This window comes from Capra hircus, chromosome 9 (genome assembly GCF_001704415.2).
Source record: "Capra hircus breed San Clemente chromosome 9, ASM170441v1, whole genome shotgun sequence".
NCBI classification, from domain to species: domain Eukaryota; kingdom Metazoa; phylum Chordata; class Mammalia; order Artiodactyla; family Bovidae; genus Capra; species Capra hircus.
Genome location: NC_030816.1, coordinates 29,238,596 through 29,255,882, shown reverse-complemented (window position 1 = coordinate 29,255,882; position 17,287 = coordinate 29,238,596). Strand labels below are relative to the sequence as shown.

The following is a 17,287-nucleotide window of genomic DNA, read 5'->3' as shown; positions in this document are numbered from 1 at the left end:
GGTGCTCGCCCACCGGACGCCTCAGAATCCACTAGCAAGTTTCCACCCTGAGGCCTCGGGTCTTCCCCGCGCTGCGCCCACGCTTCCCTTCCTCCCCTGGCCCATCTGTCCTCGTCCTCGCCTCCCATCACCCCAGTGGTCCCCAACCCGAGTGCTCCCGGCACCAGTTGGCAGCTTCACCCAGACCAAGCCGGAGGCCGCCCGGGCCCAGACTAGAGGCCTTCGAAGCGGTAGCAAAGGGAAAATTAAATGTAAAGAAGTTAATTATTAAGTAGTATTGTTGACTATCCCATCATCATTATCAGAGTATTAATTAAGGTAACCTTGTATTTACTCCTTTTGTTTGCGGGAGGAAGGATTTCTAAGTCTCTATGAACCGCTTCAGTCTTGCTGGACCCTTGAGCCCTATGGAAATATAGTCCCTTTCCTTCTGAGTTTTTGAATTTTACCCTCTCCGAAACAGTCCTCCCGGCTCCGCGGTCACCCCAGACTTGAGGGGATTCTAAGGAGATTTCCCTTGAGTCAAGCGACTGTCAAGGCCACTGGGGTTGGAGGGCAGTCAAGAGAAACCAGTCAGATGGCTTTTAAAAATCAGCCTCAGACATCGGTGAAAAAGTGGGAGTGAGGGACCCCATGCAGGATTTAGTGTGAGGAGATAGGACTTCAAGTAGGAAGACCCTGGGAAGTGGAGGGGGTCCTGTCCCACCCTAACTTGCCAGGAAATCAACATACTTACAACACTCTCCCCCTACTTGCCTAGCTCGGTGCTAGTTACTTTGAGGAGAAAAAAAAAATTTTTTTTTTTCCTGAAAGAAATTGTCAACAGCGATCCATCAAGCATTATTTTAAATAGGTAAAGTGAAAGTTGGGCAATTACCACTACCCTTATTATCATTAATAATCCTAGTATTAGCATTACAATAATAATCCTAATAATAACCACCGCCCGGCAGCTCAGCGAAACCTCGATTGCCTTCCAGCTGCCATCCCTGGTTCCAGCCGTGTTTGTTTTTCTTCTTTTCCCTTTTACATTTCAAGTTTGTCTCCTCGCGCGCTCACTAACAACTTTCTCTGTTAAATGCAAGAGCAAGGGAGGGAGGCGGCCAAACTTTCCGCGGAGCAGAAAGGCAGCAGCGGGCCGCGCTGCCGCCCCGGCCTGCTGTAATCTTTTATTCCAAAATGGGTCTCGGCGATTAGAGGAGACCCAAATACATGTAGCGGTGCATGAATAATGCTCATTGTAGGAAACTGACACTTGCTCAAGGAAAAAAAGTTTGGCTATAAAATCACTTCATTATTTGCTTTTACCGCAGCTTCGGTGCTAATCCCTTCGGAGGTCAGATTGCTTAGCATCTCTCTCTCCCTCTCCCCTTTCCTCCTTCTCCGCCCTCCTCTCTCTCTCACCCCTTCCACACACACCCCCACCCCTTCCTTGTCTTTCCTGCGATTTCAGGCCGTATTTTAGATATTCCCTGTAAAGTGTGTGGCGACCGAAGCTCGGGGAAACACTACGGGGTCTACGCCTGCGACGGCTGCTCGGGGTTTTTCAAACGAAGTATCCGAAGGAATAGGACGTATGTCTGCAAGTCTGGAAACCAGGTACCTTAGCAGGGCTGCGCTGCCCGGCTCCCCTCTGCCGCCTCCCCTTCTTTTGTTTGTGCCAAGGCCTCCTCTGAGTTTCCAAACTGCTAGGGAGAGACCAGGCCCTGACCACTCCTGCCCTTTCCCCTCCTTCCTGCCTCAACTCTCACTGGCGCTTTTGCCTGGGAAAGGTGGGAAGAGGTAAAGGAAGAGAGCTGAGTATGAAGGAGGAAAGCTGAAATCCCAGTGCCTCTTTATGTCCTCTCTCAATCCCCCACACCGCCCTTTTTTTCTAAATCCTCTGACACATTTTTACACTGGATAAGGCCCATACTCTGACTATAAAGGCAGCCCAGGGGATCTAAGGAAATTTAGGATCTAAACCACAAGCGCAGGCAGGTGAAAGGGCTGTTATATGTTGCCTGCCACCCCACCACCATTTTTAGCAGCACTCAAGCTCAATGCTGTGACCTGGGTCTCAGGGCAGAAGTGAACTGCATAGGGCATCTCAGTCAAGGTTGAGATGCAAAGTGAGTATTGGCCAGTTGGGACAGACAGGATGTGTTGAATGAAGAACTGTGCCCTTTCCGTTTCAGAGAAGCAGGGCTGCTTGGCAGTGGGTAGTGGGCCTTCAGCACCCTTGTGAATTCAGTTGAGCCTTGTCAGAAAAGGACAGAGTGAGCAAGAAGAGAAGGTGCCCAAGGAAGGAGTAACTGGCAGCCTTTCCATGGTTCCCAATCTTCTTCTCTGCCTAGAAGGGGTGCTTGGTTGATTCTGTTTTGGTCTTGAGCAGGAACTGTCTTAAAGAGACATAGGAGTAGGAGCACGGGCTAAGTGTGAGCTAAACCTCCCAGAAAGAGTGAGCAGACCCCTCCCCCTGACTCAGTTTCCAGCTCAGAAGATCAGCCTTTTGGTCCCACACTTTCTTGGCCTTCTCCTTGGCCAGGCATACAGATCCTAAGTATAGAATGACCATCTCCACTCCCAAGAAGATCCTGAAGAGTGCAGTGGTCAGAAGTCATCCTTTGGTTACCAAAATGGTAAAAACATTTTCACTAATTAGTGTATGTATTAATGTCTATGATATACTTACACATATATTGCTTGCTGCTAGTGAATTATTTATCTTTTTCTGAAACTATGTCTGCTCATGCCAAGTTCTGATAGATTTGGATTATCAACAGAAACAAGAACAAGAAGATACTGCATTTGGATAAGTTATCTTGAACTCTCCAGCCCTATTACCTGCTTAATTAAGCCCATAACTCTGTGTCAGTTTCTCCTGTCACCATTTGAACATCATGTTATATATACCCAGGACTGTATCCCAGTAGCTCCCCAGGAATATGGGATTACTGTGGATCATCACATTTGAGCAGGCCTCCACTTTATCTTTTATGCAATGCACAGAATTGGGGAATCAAAATCTCAGATGTTATGCTTGATATTTTCAAAGGGGTTGGCTGTCAACTCAAACATATTGATGTCAGTCCAAGTGCTTGTAAAGGAGTGATAATAGACTCATCAGGCATGGTGGTCCTCTTCTTGCACAGAGAATAAATGGCCCAAACAGAGGTATGCATCTTTCTCTCAGGCTCCAGATATTTATATGCAGTTGATCTGATTTGAAGGCACTCTTAAGAACTAACGTAAGCTTCTATTTTGCATTAGTATGTTTATCAGAATACTAGAAGGATAACATTTGAGGATAGACATATGATTGCATTTGTTTACATTGAGCTATTTAAACTTCTTTACATTGAGCTATTACGCTAGCCAGCAAAGATGCCCAGAAGAATTCAGTTAGGAAAAAAATTGTTTCCGTTTTCTCTTTTATTCTAAGGTTAGGTAAATAGCATTCCAATTCATCATTAACAGTAATGAGAATGTTTAGAAATTGTTATGAACTTCTGCTCTACCTTCATTTTGAATAAATCAACATATTTCAAATCAGAGGGGTATGATCTCATAAAACTGTGGTTTGAGTCTGTAATTTTTTCCTAAGGGGTATTTCAGAAAAATATGCTTACTCCAAATTCAGAGTATATGAGTTTTAAGGTTATGGAACAAAATAAAAATACATTTATTTTATTATCTTTCTTTCCACTGTAAATGTAACAGTAGCACGTAATAAAAACAGAGGAGAGCACCAAACTTCTTATGTATTTACTGTGTATAAAATACACATGTAGATATGACTCTTTATGTATCTATATATATGTTCCCTCAGTAATAACACCTAACATTGAATAAATTTCATTAGAAATTTTCTCTGTACTTTCCTCCTTTAATGGACAATATTTTTCCAGAAAATTTCACTGGATAAAACATTTATTTTCTCATGTGTCTCAGATAAATATTTCTAAGGCAGCAGTTACCTCTATTTTTTTAATTATCATGCTAATATTCTCAGTCCATATTATAATTTTTTCAGACAGTCCATCACATTATTTTCCAGGTCATATTTACATTGTGGACATTTCTAGAATTTGTCCAGGCCTTGGGCTCTTCCCTTCCTACCCTCATATCTGTAAGCCTTGCCCTCCTAACCACTCTGGCTTCTGCCTCGCCTTCCAGGAATGGCTGTGTTTCTATGAATCTGGGCTGAGGGTAGTCTTTAAAACAACTCTCAACCTGCTGGTTATAAGGATGGCTTCGAACACGTAGACAAGAGAGGAAACAGGAGAGTGGAGAATAATGAAATATTTATCTGACAGATAAATGGGCTCACCCAGAGAGTGGCAGAAAGAGGTAGACTCAAGAGCTAAAAGCGGAAAGAACAGTCCGCGGGAGAGGAATGTGGCAGGGATCCGGGCAGGCAAGCCGGCTCGGTACAGTGCTCTGAAGCCTCCCTCCACCCGAGCAGGTCGCTGTCTTCGGTCCTGAAAAGTCTCGCCCCCTACTCCACCACCACTGCGTCTGGCGGAAGTTCCCCCTCGTGAGCTCCTCCCCGCACAGCGGGGTCTGGCAGTCCAGTCGCTCTGACCCTTCACCTGCTTGGACTCCAGCAGGACTTTCCTTCCTGTCTGCTTTCATAGGGTCAGGGACTGGTTTTGTTGAAGTAGCTCTGAGAATCCTAGCCCTTTCTCCCCCTGGCCCTGCCAGTGCCCAAGGTCCTCGCGTTTTGCGGACCCATGCTTGCCGCTTCGCAGTCTTTGGCCGGGTCGGTACTCGGCCTCCACGGGTTTTCCTCCGCCCAGAGCCGGCTTCTAGTCCCCACTCTAAAGGCCCTTGGGGCCGCTGACCACCTGCGCTCTGTTCCAGGGAGGCTGCCCGGTGGACAAGACTCACAGAAACCAGTGCAGGGCGTGTCGGCTGAAGAAGTGTTTGGAAGTCAACATGAACAAAGATGGTAATCTACTTATTCTTAGTTCATCTTATGTTGGTTGAGTAGTAAGTAAATTATGTATACAGAAAATAATGGCACTCCTATGCATGTAAATCATCTCCTGAGCATTTCTTTCCAGACTCTGGGAATTGGCCTCAGGCTTTAGTCATCTCCCGGCTTGAGTCCCAGCCCCATCCCACTGAACTCCCCAGGGTAAGGCCCATGCCTTCATGGGGCCCTTGCACCTCACAACCATCCCCACTAAGCTAGCGTTCCTGAGGCCCCCACTCTGCTGGGGACACACTTGTGACGTTTCCGATCTCCCATCCAGATTCCTCTTCTCACCTCTCCTGGCAGCCCTTTTGTGGCCAGTCTTAAGTCTGTTAGCCTCTCACAGGGTCTTGCTGTCTGGATGTCTCTGGTAGAGAATATCCTATGGACTAGGAGACTGGTTGAAGGAGGAAGGGCAGAGACATGAACAGGCAGAATGTCTAGCCCTTGTTTGTAGACTCTCCAAGATCACAAAATTAGGACGGCTGTTGGGATCTGTGCTTATCTCAGTTCTAAAGAAAGGGGATGTAGCGGCAAGGTAACACTAGTGGGTGTCTGGGGCACCCAGCTCCCAGACGTCTCAGCAAGAACTAGGTCGTCAGGATGCTTCTTGGGCTTAGAGTGCAATCCAAGGGCGTGGCCGGCGGTGGCCTGGCCAGGGCGCCCCAGGCCTGGAAGGGAGTGGGAAGGGGACGGGAGTCATGGCCAGGAGGGAGGAACAGGGCCTCAGGACTGGGTGCGGAGTGGGCTTTGCTGTGAAGGAGGCCTGCCGTGAAGGAGGCATCCCCCTGAGGTGCATGCAGCTCCCACTGGGGAAGTTACTTCCGCCGCGGCGCAGGAAGCAGGAGGGAGCGTCCAACCTGTTGAACTTGTGTATTGACAAGTTGTCAAGCTCGTGGAGCGGAAGATTGCCCTGAATTAATTTGTTTGTTTAAACTGTTGGTGGTAATTGTCACATCTCCCTTGCCTTCCTCCAGCACATTCTGAGAGGGCTTTCCCTCATCCCATCCCCCGGCGGGCCCGGGCTCGGGTTCTTTTCTCTCCGGCCCTCTGAGGCCAAGTGGTATTTCCATGTAGGGCGGGGGATGGAGGTGGGCGGAGTGGTCGTCGGACTGATTGACGAAAGTCTGTGCACAGACGCTGTGTGTGTGCGTGTGTGTGCGCGCGCGCAGACGCGCGCTCAGTGGCTCAATCCTGTGTTACTCTTTGCGACGCCATGGATTGACTGTAGTCCTGACAGGCTCCTCTATCCATGGGATCTCCCAGGCAAGAATACTGGAGTGGGTTGCCATTTCCTCCTCCAGGGAATCTTCCCGACCCAGGGATCTAACGCTAGTCTCCTGCAATGCTCCCTCTACATTCAATATTGAGGTCGAGACCTAGCCACTCCTGCCCAGAGGATCTCTGGTCTCCCTGCAACCTGCCTGGGCGCGGAGGAGCCCTGAACAGACAGAACACACGTAGTCTTGCCTGAGACTCAGGCATTAGTGTGACACTGTGGGCCGCTCTTTTCGGCTTCAGCTTCCTTATGCAAACAGTGTAAAGGTTAGACGGTCTCAGAGCGCCTCCACCCTCACGTTCCTTCTCCCCGCTTCTCTTCACCTCCCGGGTGCCCTTGCCTGCCTAGACGCGCCGGTTGGCCAGAGAGCGCGGCAGCGTCTGTGTGATGACCACGTCTCTGATCTCGGGCGCGCGCCGGTCTGTGTGTCTCTGCAGCCGTGCAGCATGAGCGGGGCCCTCGGACGTCCACCATCCGCAAGCAGGTGGCCCTCTACTTCCGTGGACACAAGGAAGAGAACGGAGCGGCTGCGCACTTCCCCTCCGCCGCACTGCCGGCGCCGGCGTTCTTCACCGCGGTCACGCAGCTGGATCCCCACGGCCTGGAGCTGGCTGCCGTGTCAGCCACCCCGGAGCGCCAGACACTTGTGAGCCTGGCTCAGCCCACGCCCAAGGTCAGTGGCCTTGCTGGGCCCGAGGCCGTTCTGAGTGGAGGGCGGAGAGGGGCACGCCCATTCTTTCTCAGCTGGGATAGCTCGAGCAACACTTAGGGAGAGAGACCTGGCGGGATCCTCAGTGCTTGGCCGAGCTCTGCGGGGAGCACTCGACCTCCCGCTCTCCCCTGTTGAGCTGGGGTGCTCAAGCTTCAGTGTGTGGTAAAGTCACTCTCTGAGCTGACTACAACTGTGGACTTCTAGGCCCATTCCCCCTTACAGCAAATTTGAGGTGGATCCCACCCAGGAACCTGTGCCTTTAGAAAATACCTCTAGTGTGAAAGCCTGTCTGAACCAAGAGGGCAGCCTAAAGTATTCCTGAAGGACAGAAGAGCAGAGTTGTTTTTAGAAGAAAGAAGTTGCCTGCAGCTGACAAAAAGAGCACCTTGAATTCCAACTGCAGGGATCTAATCTCTTGGACAAAGGTCCTTAATGCAAGAGAGAAATGTGGAGCCCACCCTGTTAGGACAGTATGAAGAACCTGGCTTCATTTCCCACTCCACTTCTGAGTCACATGAATTTACATAAGGAATGAGCCTCTCCTAGGAGGACCACAGCCAGAACCACCGCAAAAGGTACCCCTAGGGACTACCTTCCAGACTTCCAGCTGGTACCTACACAGATCCCCCACTTCAGGCCAAGAAAGCCTCCAGATCTCCCCCAGACAAGGGCCAGCTGCAGCCCCACACTGCAGGGAAGCCAAACACCTGGGTGCATGCACAATATTTAATATTGCTTTCTTACCCTTGATGTGTATAATAAGCTTGGGAAAGTAGTGTTATGAATATGTTGTCAGTTATGAATGGGAATGCTCTGTGAATGATTAAGATGTCTAATTGAAATATTTCCATAATATACTAATCCTTTCTAAAAATACTCGTATGCATATTTGTGTTTGGGATGCCTATTAATTTATACTTTTTTTCCCACATCTATTTTTATTTACTCAAATGCAAGAAGCTCTAGTCTAAATTGGGAGACAGGCCTGGCACTTGGCTCAGCCCGAGGAAAATTTGCTGCAGAGGATAGAAAAGCCACATGCCCCTCTTGATGGAAAAGGCCGCCAAAGAGTGGAATGAGCCTCTCCCAGTAATTATTATTTCCCAGACTCTGTAGATGTTCCCGTCTCCTTCCTTGGTCTAGTTAGAAAACTTTAATAGTGGCTCTTCTTGTAGAGCTGTTGTTTCCTTACTCCCTGATTTTTCTCTTTCTTCCCCACCCAGTATCCCCATGAAGTGAATGGGACCCCAATGTATCTCTATGAAGTGGCCACAGAGTCAGTGTGTGAATCAGCTGCCAGGCTTCTATTTATGAGCATCAAGTGGGCTAAGAGTGTGCCAGCTTTCTCCACGCTATCTTTGCAAGACCAGGTAGGACCAAGAGGGCACTGAGCTCTTGGGGGAAGAGGGTTGGGAAAGAAGCAACAGTTGTTAGGCTTATTAAACTAAATGTTACTTGGATAAATCACCAGAGCCAGGCATCCATTCTTAACAGCAGTGAGAAAGTGATTTTTCTTAGCTTCTTGCTATGGCTTCAAAATATCTAGCTATGGAATCCTTACTAAGAAGTGTAATTGTGTTATTTCAGGAAAGTTGGATATGATCTGCAAGAAACAAATACACAAGATCATTTTCTTTTTTAGTTTAATTGGAACATCAAATTTAACCAGAAATTTTAAAAATCATAAATCTTAATGATGTTTTAAATTTTTAATAAAGCAATGTTTGCTCAAGAACACTGGAACTGAGAGAAATAGAAGGTGATGAGAGTATTCCCTGGTTAGATTTTGAGAACTAGTCTCATATTTGCAGCTTTTATTTTTCATTATGATGCTCACAGTTTTGGCCACTGATGTATCAGCATGAAGGATTAAAGGGTGTGTTGCACAGCTCCCTTGATTCTTTAAATGCTTTTAGAGATTTTGTGAACAAATAGGTCTGGTGCATAATCCTGTGATTGTAAATGACAGTAAGTGGGAGAAAAAAAGTATGTGCTGTTAAAATTGTGTCATACCAAAACTCAGAAGTTTTATTGTTAGGAATATCATAAATGGCCTCTGCCATAATTTTTCTATCCTTAAGGGAAAAAAAGAAAATGAAGTATTCACAAAAATTGGCTGTTACCAGTACATTCATGGAAATTAATGACAAATTTCCCAAAAGGCTAATAAGTAGTTCCAAAAGCAAAGGATTTGTTTCTTTAATTCATTTTATACCTAATTAAAGCATAATAGTGCCCCTTAACATGAAGTATGTTTCCTACAGAGAGACCTGGCAATGTGCTCAAAACATTTAATCTTCTAGCATGGAATATTCTTTCTTTTGTGGCCTGGACTTTCAGACATGGTTAGAATTAGACGTTGTTTACCTTGCATTTTGAAAGTATTATTTTCTGTACTTAATGCAATAAAGCTGAAAATAAAGCATTTTGAAAATTAAACCCTTTGGTCTAATTGTGATTTTGGTTAAAAGCCTTCACAATTCAGCCCTTAGCACTCAGAAAGAAATCCTCTCACATAAATCATCCAGGATTACTGGTTTTGGAGAGATTTTTCAAAAACAGATTTTTCAAGATGGTTAGTTTTTATCTTTGACCAGATTTACTTGTAGACTCTGACCATTTGCTGTGTGTGTGTGTGTGTCTGTCTGTCTGTCTGTAAGTTGGCTATTTTTTCTGAAAACAAGTATTTGTAGACTCCTTAATCCAAACAAAATTTACTTACTATCTGCCACTTAGCCCTTCAGTGGAAACCCTTCAACAAGCAAACTGCAGTGAAGTGTAATCCAGTATATTAATTTGGAAAAGGAGCCAGATTTTCATTTTAAATATTCAGTAGCACATTTCAATAGAATGAAAATGACAAGCACCTTGATGCTGTCCACTTATGAGTCTCAGAAAAATCAGGCAGTGAGATGAGGTAAACTCAGCAAAACCCAATTAACATAATTACACCCTGATTTCCCTGCATGCCTCTTGGGAATTAGTGATCGCTCTCCCAGCCCAGCCCCCTCAACCCTCCAGGGAGATTGGGGCCCACATCAGCATGCTTAGTCTGGAATCCTCAACCCTGATAATATCAACATTTTCTATGAGGGGAATCTGCCTGCTGGCCTGTTGGCATTTCACAGGGCCTGGGTCACCCATGAAGTTTCTAGGTAGTCAGGAACAAATGGATGCAAGGACAAGAAGGGTAAACCCTTTTCCAAGGGAAGCAAAATTGGGGGAACTGGAGTGACTGACTCTCGAGTGCATGTGCAAGTATAGACACCTTTTAAAAAGGAAAATATGAGAAAATAAGGGAAAGCTAAAATATTCAGAGGAAAAACTACCAGGACAGGCATTTAAAACACTTTTTAAAATGATAGAAATTTACATATTGCAATTGTTTATAAATTTATAAATTACACACTATATTATATTATACATCTATTGTATGACAGCTGATGCTTTTGGAAGATGCTTGGAGAGAACTGTTTGTTCTAGGAATAGCACAATGGGCCATTCCGGTTGATGCTAACACTCTACTGGCTGTATCTGGTAAGAATTGCACAATTTAATGACTTTGTTGTAGAAATTACCATAAAAATACATTACTGAAAAAAGAACAACATGTAAAGAATAACAAATTCCTGCTGAACAATAGAGTATACCTGTCATTTATAAATCTATATTTAAATGCAAATAATGTTGTTTTGTTGTATTCATGACTGCTTGCATTGTTATTTAAATGCAAATTACTGTGTTTGTTATTATCCAAGAGAAGATTTTATATTAACTTTCATACAATATAGCCAGTTTACATAGAATCAGATATCTTAGAGTGACAATTGAATAGATATTGATATGCAGGATTTTGTCAAAAATCAATATTAAATCATGAAAATGCCTTCATGTTAGAGCATTTATTGCATATTTTTATTCTAGGCATGAATGGTGACAACACAGATTCCCAGAAGCTGAACAAGATCATATCTGAAATACAGGCTTTACAAGAGGTGGTGGCTCGGTTTAGACAACTCCGGTTAGATGCTACCGAATTTGCCTGTCTAAAATGCATCGTCACTTTCAAAGCTGGTAAGCAGATACAGACTGCTGTCTCTTCTTCCAGTTTTGCCATCTCAGTAATTCAGTTCAGTTCAGTCACTCAGTTGTGTCCGACCCTTTGTGACCCCATGGACTGCAGCACGCCAGGTCTCCCTGTCCATCACCAACTCCCAGAGCTCACTCAAACTCATGTCCATTGAGTCAGTGATGCCATCCAACCATCTCATCCCCTGTCGTCCCCTTCTCCTCCCACCTTCAATCTTTCCCAGCATCAGGGTCTTTTCAAATGAGTCAGTTCTTCACATCAGGTGGCCAAAGTATTAGAGTTTCAGCTTTAGCATCAGTCCTTCCAGTGAATTCAGGACTGATTTTTTTTAGGATGGACTAGCTGGATCTTCTTGCAGTCTATGATACTCTCAAGAGTCTTCTCTAACACCACAGTTCAAAAGCATCTTCTTTGGCGCTCAGCTTTCTTTATAGTCCAACTCTCACATCCATACATGACTACTGGAAAAACCATAGCTTTGACTAAATGGACCTTAGTTGGCAAAGTAATGTCTCTGCTTTTTGATATGCTGTCTAGGTTGGTCATAACTTTTCTTCCAAGTTGTAAGCATCTTTTAATTTCATGGCTGCAGTCACCATCTCCAGTGATTTTGGAGCCCCCCCAAAACAAAGTCTCTCACTGTTTCCACTGTTTCCCCATCTATTTGCCATGAAGTGATGGGACCAAATGCCATGATCTTAGTTTTCTGAATGTTGAGTTTTAAGCCAGCTTTTCCACTTTCCTCTTTCACTTTCATCAAGAAGCTCTTTATTTAGCTCTTCTTTGCTTTCTGCCATAAGGGTGGTGTCATCTGCATATCTGAGGTTATTGATATTTCTCCTGGCAATCTTGATTCCAGCTTGTGCTTCATCCAGTCCAGCGCTTCTCATGATGTACTCACTCTCATCCACCTCCAAGTCCAAAAGAGAGGTGACGGTTTTCAAGAGAGCTGATACTCTTAGTCTGACTCCTCTGGACCTGCATGTTCTTCTTCTTGTTCACTGTCCACATTCAGAGAGTGCTTTCCCCATCTGCATTCCTGTGCTGCTTCTCACAATTTCCTGGTCTTCATTTCTAGTTCCTACACACAGTGGTTCTGAACTGAGAAGTTTCCGGAATGCTGCCGCCATTGCAGCTCTTCAAGACGAGGCTCAGCTAACTCTCAACAGCTACATCCATACCAGGTGACCCTTGTTTGCCTTGAACATGTACTTAAGAAAATTGTTTCCATTGTGAATGTGTGAGCAGGCAGTAAAAAGCCAGTTCCAACACTGCAACTAATTATCCTGTTGCCAAACTAGTTAATTTAGTTAGAATCTATGTCCTCATCTATTTCTAAGGGTAGGGGAGAGAAGCAAATCAAATTAGGTTATCAAAGTGAAACCACTGCCAGATACCTTACTCTTGTCCCAGATGAACAAGTTGATCCATCAATATGGCTGAACACATCTAGGTGAATGCATATCACCCATCTGCTATCTGTAGAAACTCTCAGTCACTGGGGTTCCGGCAGTGCTCCTCCTGGCCCACCAAACAGGCAAATCCACCACGAGGTCTGTAGACCTTCTGTTTCCATTTTCATATGAAAAAAGTAAGGTTTTTAAAAGAGCAATGGAACCTTGCTAGTTTACTAAGTTAGGACTGCAGTAGATCTGAGGTTAGAATACAGATGCTATTCTTTTTTATTCTCTAGATTGATCTTGAAGGGAAGCCCATGGGAACCTGTCTCTATCATCTCAGCATCACCCACAGACACTCTGCTGGGAGTAACTATATCAAATGGGTAGAGGGCATTAATACTTTCGTTATTAAAGAGGGTCAGAGAAACCCTGAGTCACCTGTATTCACTGGGGATGATACCACTTCTGCAAAGATCACCTTATTTCTTTATAAATCCTCTTTTAAATACTAATAAGTAAAACTGTTCCCTGTCCCAGAGTCGTTGAAGGTCACATTCGGAGCTCCTATTCCTGAAAGCTTTACGGTTCACAGCAGATCTTTAGTAGCTGACAGCAACCAGTATCTACTGAGTGCTTACCATGTACCCTACAACCCAGCATGTTGTGATTTTCCCTGAAAGTAGAGGGAGTATATAAACAAATAAATTTGTAAAATGTGAGTTTAAAAACAACACCACTGTTCCCTGTCCATGGAATATCACTGAAACTGTGATGTGTGATAGTGCATGTATATGTTTTTCCAAACTAAAGTCCCATGGCTTTTAAATTTAAAATCCACATTAAATTTTAGAATCTATATAGTAAGCACTTAAGACTTGTTCAGAATTATAAAATGGAGCAGTGCATAATTTGGGCACTTTTTCCCCCATTAAAAACTAACTTGTATAACATAACTGACCTCTGACATACAGAGTCTTTAAGGTATAAAGAACATCACACCAGAAGAATATGACACTAGGTATTGATTCAGCCCTTGCTGAGTCCTCACTTTTTGTAGGGTGGCTCATGAACACTGTGGGACACGAGAAAGGACTGTCCATTATCATTGCAGGAAGTGGGCAGAAGTGTTCATCAGACCAGGGAAGAGAAAAAGCAAAGTGGGGAGTGAGAGAGATGAATTCTAGTTGGATGGAGTAGGAAAAAAATCTGGAAAGTCTGGTGGGTGGAGAAGACAGGTGAGCTGGTCCTTGGATGCCAGCAGGGGAAAAGGTGACCAACAGGAGCCGGAGAAAGGGCTGGTAGAGGGGCCAGGGGAGGTGCCAGAGAAGGAGTAAGGAGAGTCTGAGAGAACCTGACATTTCGAGAGCTGCTTTTAGGATGACTTGAGAGAGTTAAGGGCTTCCCAGGTGGTACTAGTGGTAAAGAACCTGCCTGCCAATTCAGGAGATGTAACAGAAGTAGGTTCTATCCCTAGGTTAGGAAGACGCCCTCGTGGAGGGCATGGCAATCTGCTCTAGTATGCTTGCCTAGAGAATCCCATTACACAGGAGCCTGGGGGGCTACAGTCAGTCTATAGAGTCACACAGAGTCAGACAGGACTGAAGTGACTTAGCACGCACGACAGCATTAAACCACAAATTAACAGAAGTCTATTTTGGAAAAATGATAACTATACTACTCCCTCACCCTCAAAACAAAGAAATTATTAAGGGAAGGAACACATCTACTTTGACATGAGCTTTGTATTTCGTGATATCAGTTACACGATAATGTAATATTGATGTCTACAGTCATAAATGTGACAAAACTAACTATACCTTACTTCTTAGCTCCTTCGAGCCAGTGAACATTCTCCTCTAGCACTTTCCTGTCTAGAAGAATCTGAACTCTAAATGAAAAGTTAATGTTGCAAACTGAGCTAACTATGCATTAATTGTTAAACCTGCAAACTGACCTAATTGTTACAGCCCTGTAAGTGATTTCTCTAATAATCTAGGACATAAGGAGAGGGCTAGAAACTGGCATTTCACACAAACTATACATAACTATGTGTAATAACCATATATAATAATGAACAATTTAGTTATATATAATAAACTATATAGCTGACAATCAAATACATGGATCTGTGACAGACAGAACAGTTACACTTGAAACAAGAAAACTTCCAGTTATGTATGCTGATAGATGGAGTCAGGGGCCTAGATATTCTACAGAACAATTTTGAGCAGTCAGAGAGCCTCTTTCTTTCTCTCTGTCTCTGTCTCACACACACACGCATACACATGGTTGTTGTTTCTGGGTAGTACAGTACTCCACATATAATAAACACTTAATTTGTATTGACTGACTAACCAACCCCTTCCTAATTAGAGGGTAAAAGAAGTGGTGAGTAGGTGAGTGGATAATCTACTCATGGAAAATCAAGAGTTAATTGTCTATGAAGTCTCCCAAAGCCATCCTTTCTGTCATTATTTCCCTGTGTTTTCTTTCTCACTGGGGGAAACGTCAGCACGTTGAGTGGTTGCTGCAGACAAGATGGGGGCTTATCTAGGCCACCACTGCTTCCCACCCCCTGCAGGGGCTTTTCTCTTCTGCCTGCCTGGGAAAGGAAACAGAGTTGTTGAAGAGTTAAGTGGCCAAGGTGAAAGGGAAACATGGGTCTTCCTCTACTTTCCAGGAAACATAGGAGATGCTTTCAGCAAGGAGAGCAAATGTGATTTATGTGTTGTTGTTTTTTTTCTCCTGTGGGGAGGCTCCACCATGTCCATTCCACATCATTAAATGTGGTCTGGCTGGGCAGTGAAAGAGCCAAATGAGATCCTCAGAGACCCAGGATGAATTGTCAGCCTGAATGAAGTATCAGGTTGAAGAGAGGGACTCTCTTTGGCTCAAAACTTAGAGACAAGCATGAAAGTTGTTCCCCTGGTCTCTGTTTGCACCATCGGGTTATTGGGCATTTAAACTCAATGTTCAGTTACCTAAGTCCTGTGTAGGATATGATATCTGTCAGTTTCTAGCACTTGTGGCCATGAGTTGAACCTGGCTGAGTCAGTCTTTTGGGTGGTTTGTGGTCAGTGCACGGAGCCCTCCTGTATTGATAACCTGATTCCAAGCTATAGACTGAAGAAGCATCAGAGCTGCAGTGAGGAGGTGGCTTATAGGCATCTAAAAGCAGCAGAAGATTGAACTTGCACATCTGAGTACAGATATATGTTGGACATCAAGAGAGGAAATTGTTCAGCAATCTCTCACATCTTTAATTATATGCCAATTTCATTGACATGAAAGTTGGGTGGCACTGCCATGCAACAGAGCTTAGTCTTTAATTTGCAGTGTAATAAAGATGGAATTATTCCTGAGAGTGACTAAGTATACTGGCTGAATAATAATTTGGATAATTGCTTGGAAAAAGAATCCATTTCATTTGAGGGAAATAGCCTGGTGAAGGAGTCTTGAGAATCAGAAAATGTGTATGTTGTCACTAGTTTTTACATCAGTACTAGTGGTTGGTGTCTACACTAGCAACCGTAAGTTTATTATTTGGTCTAAATTGACTACCATATTTCTTAAAAAATTTTTTTTTCCAAATAAAATACAACCCCTGTGCTAACGACGAGACTGTCACCACATGCTTTTGGCAGTGTCATTATGTTCTCTGTGCCTGTTATTCCACCTGCCGAATAGGGACAGTACTGCCTGGATAGGACCCTGTAGTATGTTATTAAAGAGGCTGAGTCAGGAAGTTATGCTGAAGATGATGTGTGTTCAAGGACCAATATTAAGCCTGTTCGTGATGGATCTTACCTTGCTTTCATGGCTTCTCCTATTCCAGATACCCCACTCAACCTTGTCGCTTTGGAAAACTCCTGTTACTTTTGCCAGCTTTACGTTCTATTAGCCCATCAACCATAGAGGAAGTGTTTTTCAAAAAAACCATCGGCAATGTGCCAATTACAAGACTGCTTTCAGATATGTACAAATCCAGTGATATCTAAGCTCTCCAAGTCCCCACTTTTCAGGATGGAACAGTATCTGATGAACTTCAACCCACGGAGAACAAACCTCAACTAACAAACCCTTCAGGAAGCATAAACCTGGGAATGTGTAGCCTTCAGAAAAGAAATGTCAATTGACACAAAACGATTCCAGTAGCTCTGACCTGCTGCCTCACCCAGGGTAGGGCGGCCTGGAAGGAAAGGGGTGTAGAAGGACCGCCTGAGCAGAGGGACTCACTGCTGCCATGCCCTGGGAGGGGGCCGAATTTGGGGTTGCCATAGGCCGTGCCATTCTGCCTCTTACCTGGAAGATCAGGCTGAACTACCAATAGCTGAAATATAAGTAGAACTTTCTTTTCCCTTTTAGCATATAAAGTTGGGTAACCAAATATAGCTCTGTGTATAACATCATACAGCAGCCTTCAGAACTATTTTATGTTGAAGAATTTATTTTAAAAATAATGGTTAGGTTTTAAATCAAAAGTTTTATCAAAAGTTTCCCTTCTATTGTACTGCATCATAAAGTGGCCTTCAGAACTGAATTAATATGTGAAGGGTAGCTTATGCTGTGAGATTTGCTTTTTCTCTTTCTTTTTCCTTTCTTTCTTGCTTCCTCCTCCTTCTCCTTCCCTTCTCTCTCCCCTTTCTCCTCCCCTTCCCCACCTCTCCTCCTCCTCCTTCCCTTCTCTCTCCCCTTCCTCCTCCCCTTCCCCCGCCTCTCCTCCTCCTCTTTCTTCTCAGCACCATAGGCCAGGCAACCTTGTCAAAGGAATTGGTGGACAAAAATGAGATTCTCACCACGACTTCAGGTTGGATAACATCTCAAAATTAGAAGAGCTTTACTAAAA

General features: G+C 44.4%; 1 protein-coding gene across 1 annotated transcript; it reads left to right on the top strand.

Moving 5' to 3' along the window:
- On the top strand, positions 1,079 to 17,078 carry NR2E1 (nuclear receptor subfamily 2 group E member 1). Its single transcript, XM_018053514.1, has 10 exons — positions 1,079 to 1,161; positions 1,314 to 1,336; positions 1,454 to 1,599; positions 4,846 to 4,933; positions 6,677 to 6,912; positions 8,175 to 8,321; positions 10,392 to 10,488; positions 10,876 to 11,025; positions 12,120 to 12,225; positions 16,277 to 17,078. The coding sequence occupies exons 1-10, from the start codon at positions 1,079 to 1,081 to the stop codon at positions 16,437 to 16,439; spliced, it is 1,239 nt and encodes a 412-aa protein (XP_017909003.1). The 3' UTR covers positions 16,440 to 17,078.

Bases quoted from the DNA above. Each gene is read 5' to 3' on its own strand.
- NR2E1 (XM_018053514.1), top strand. From the start codon at position 1,079: ATGCAAGAGCAAGGGAGGGAGGCGGCCAAACTTTCCGCGGAGCAGAAA. The intron at 1,337-1,453 runs GTCAGATTGCTT...CTGCGATTTCAG, and splicing joins CGGTGCTAATCCCTTCGGAG to GCCGTATTTTAGATATTCCC. The intron at 8,322-10,391 runs GTAGGACCAAGA...ATTGTATGACAG, and splicing joins CGCTATCTTTGCAAGACCAG to CTGATGCTTTTGGAAGATGC.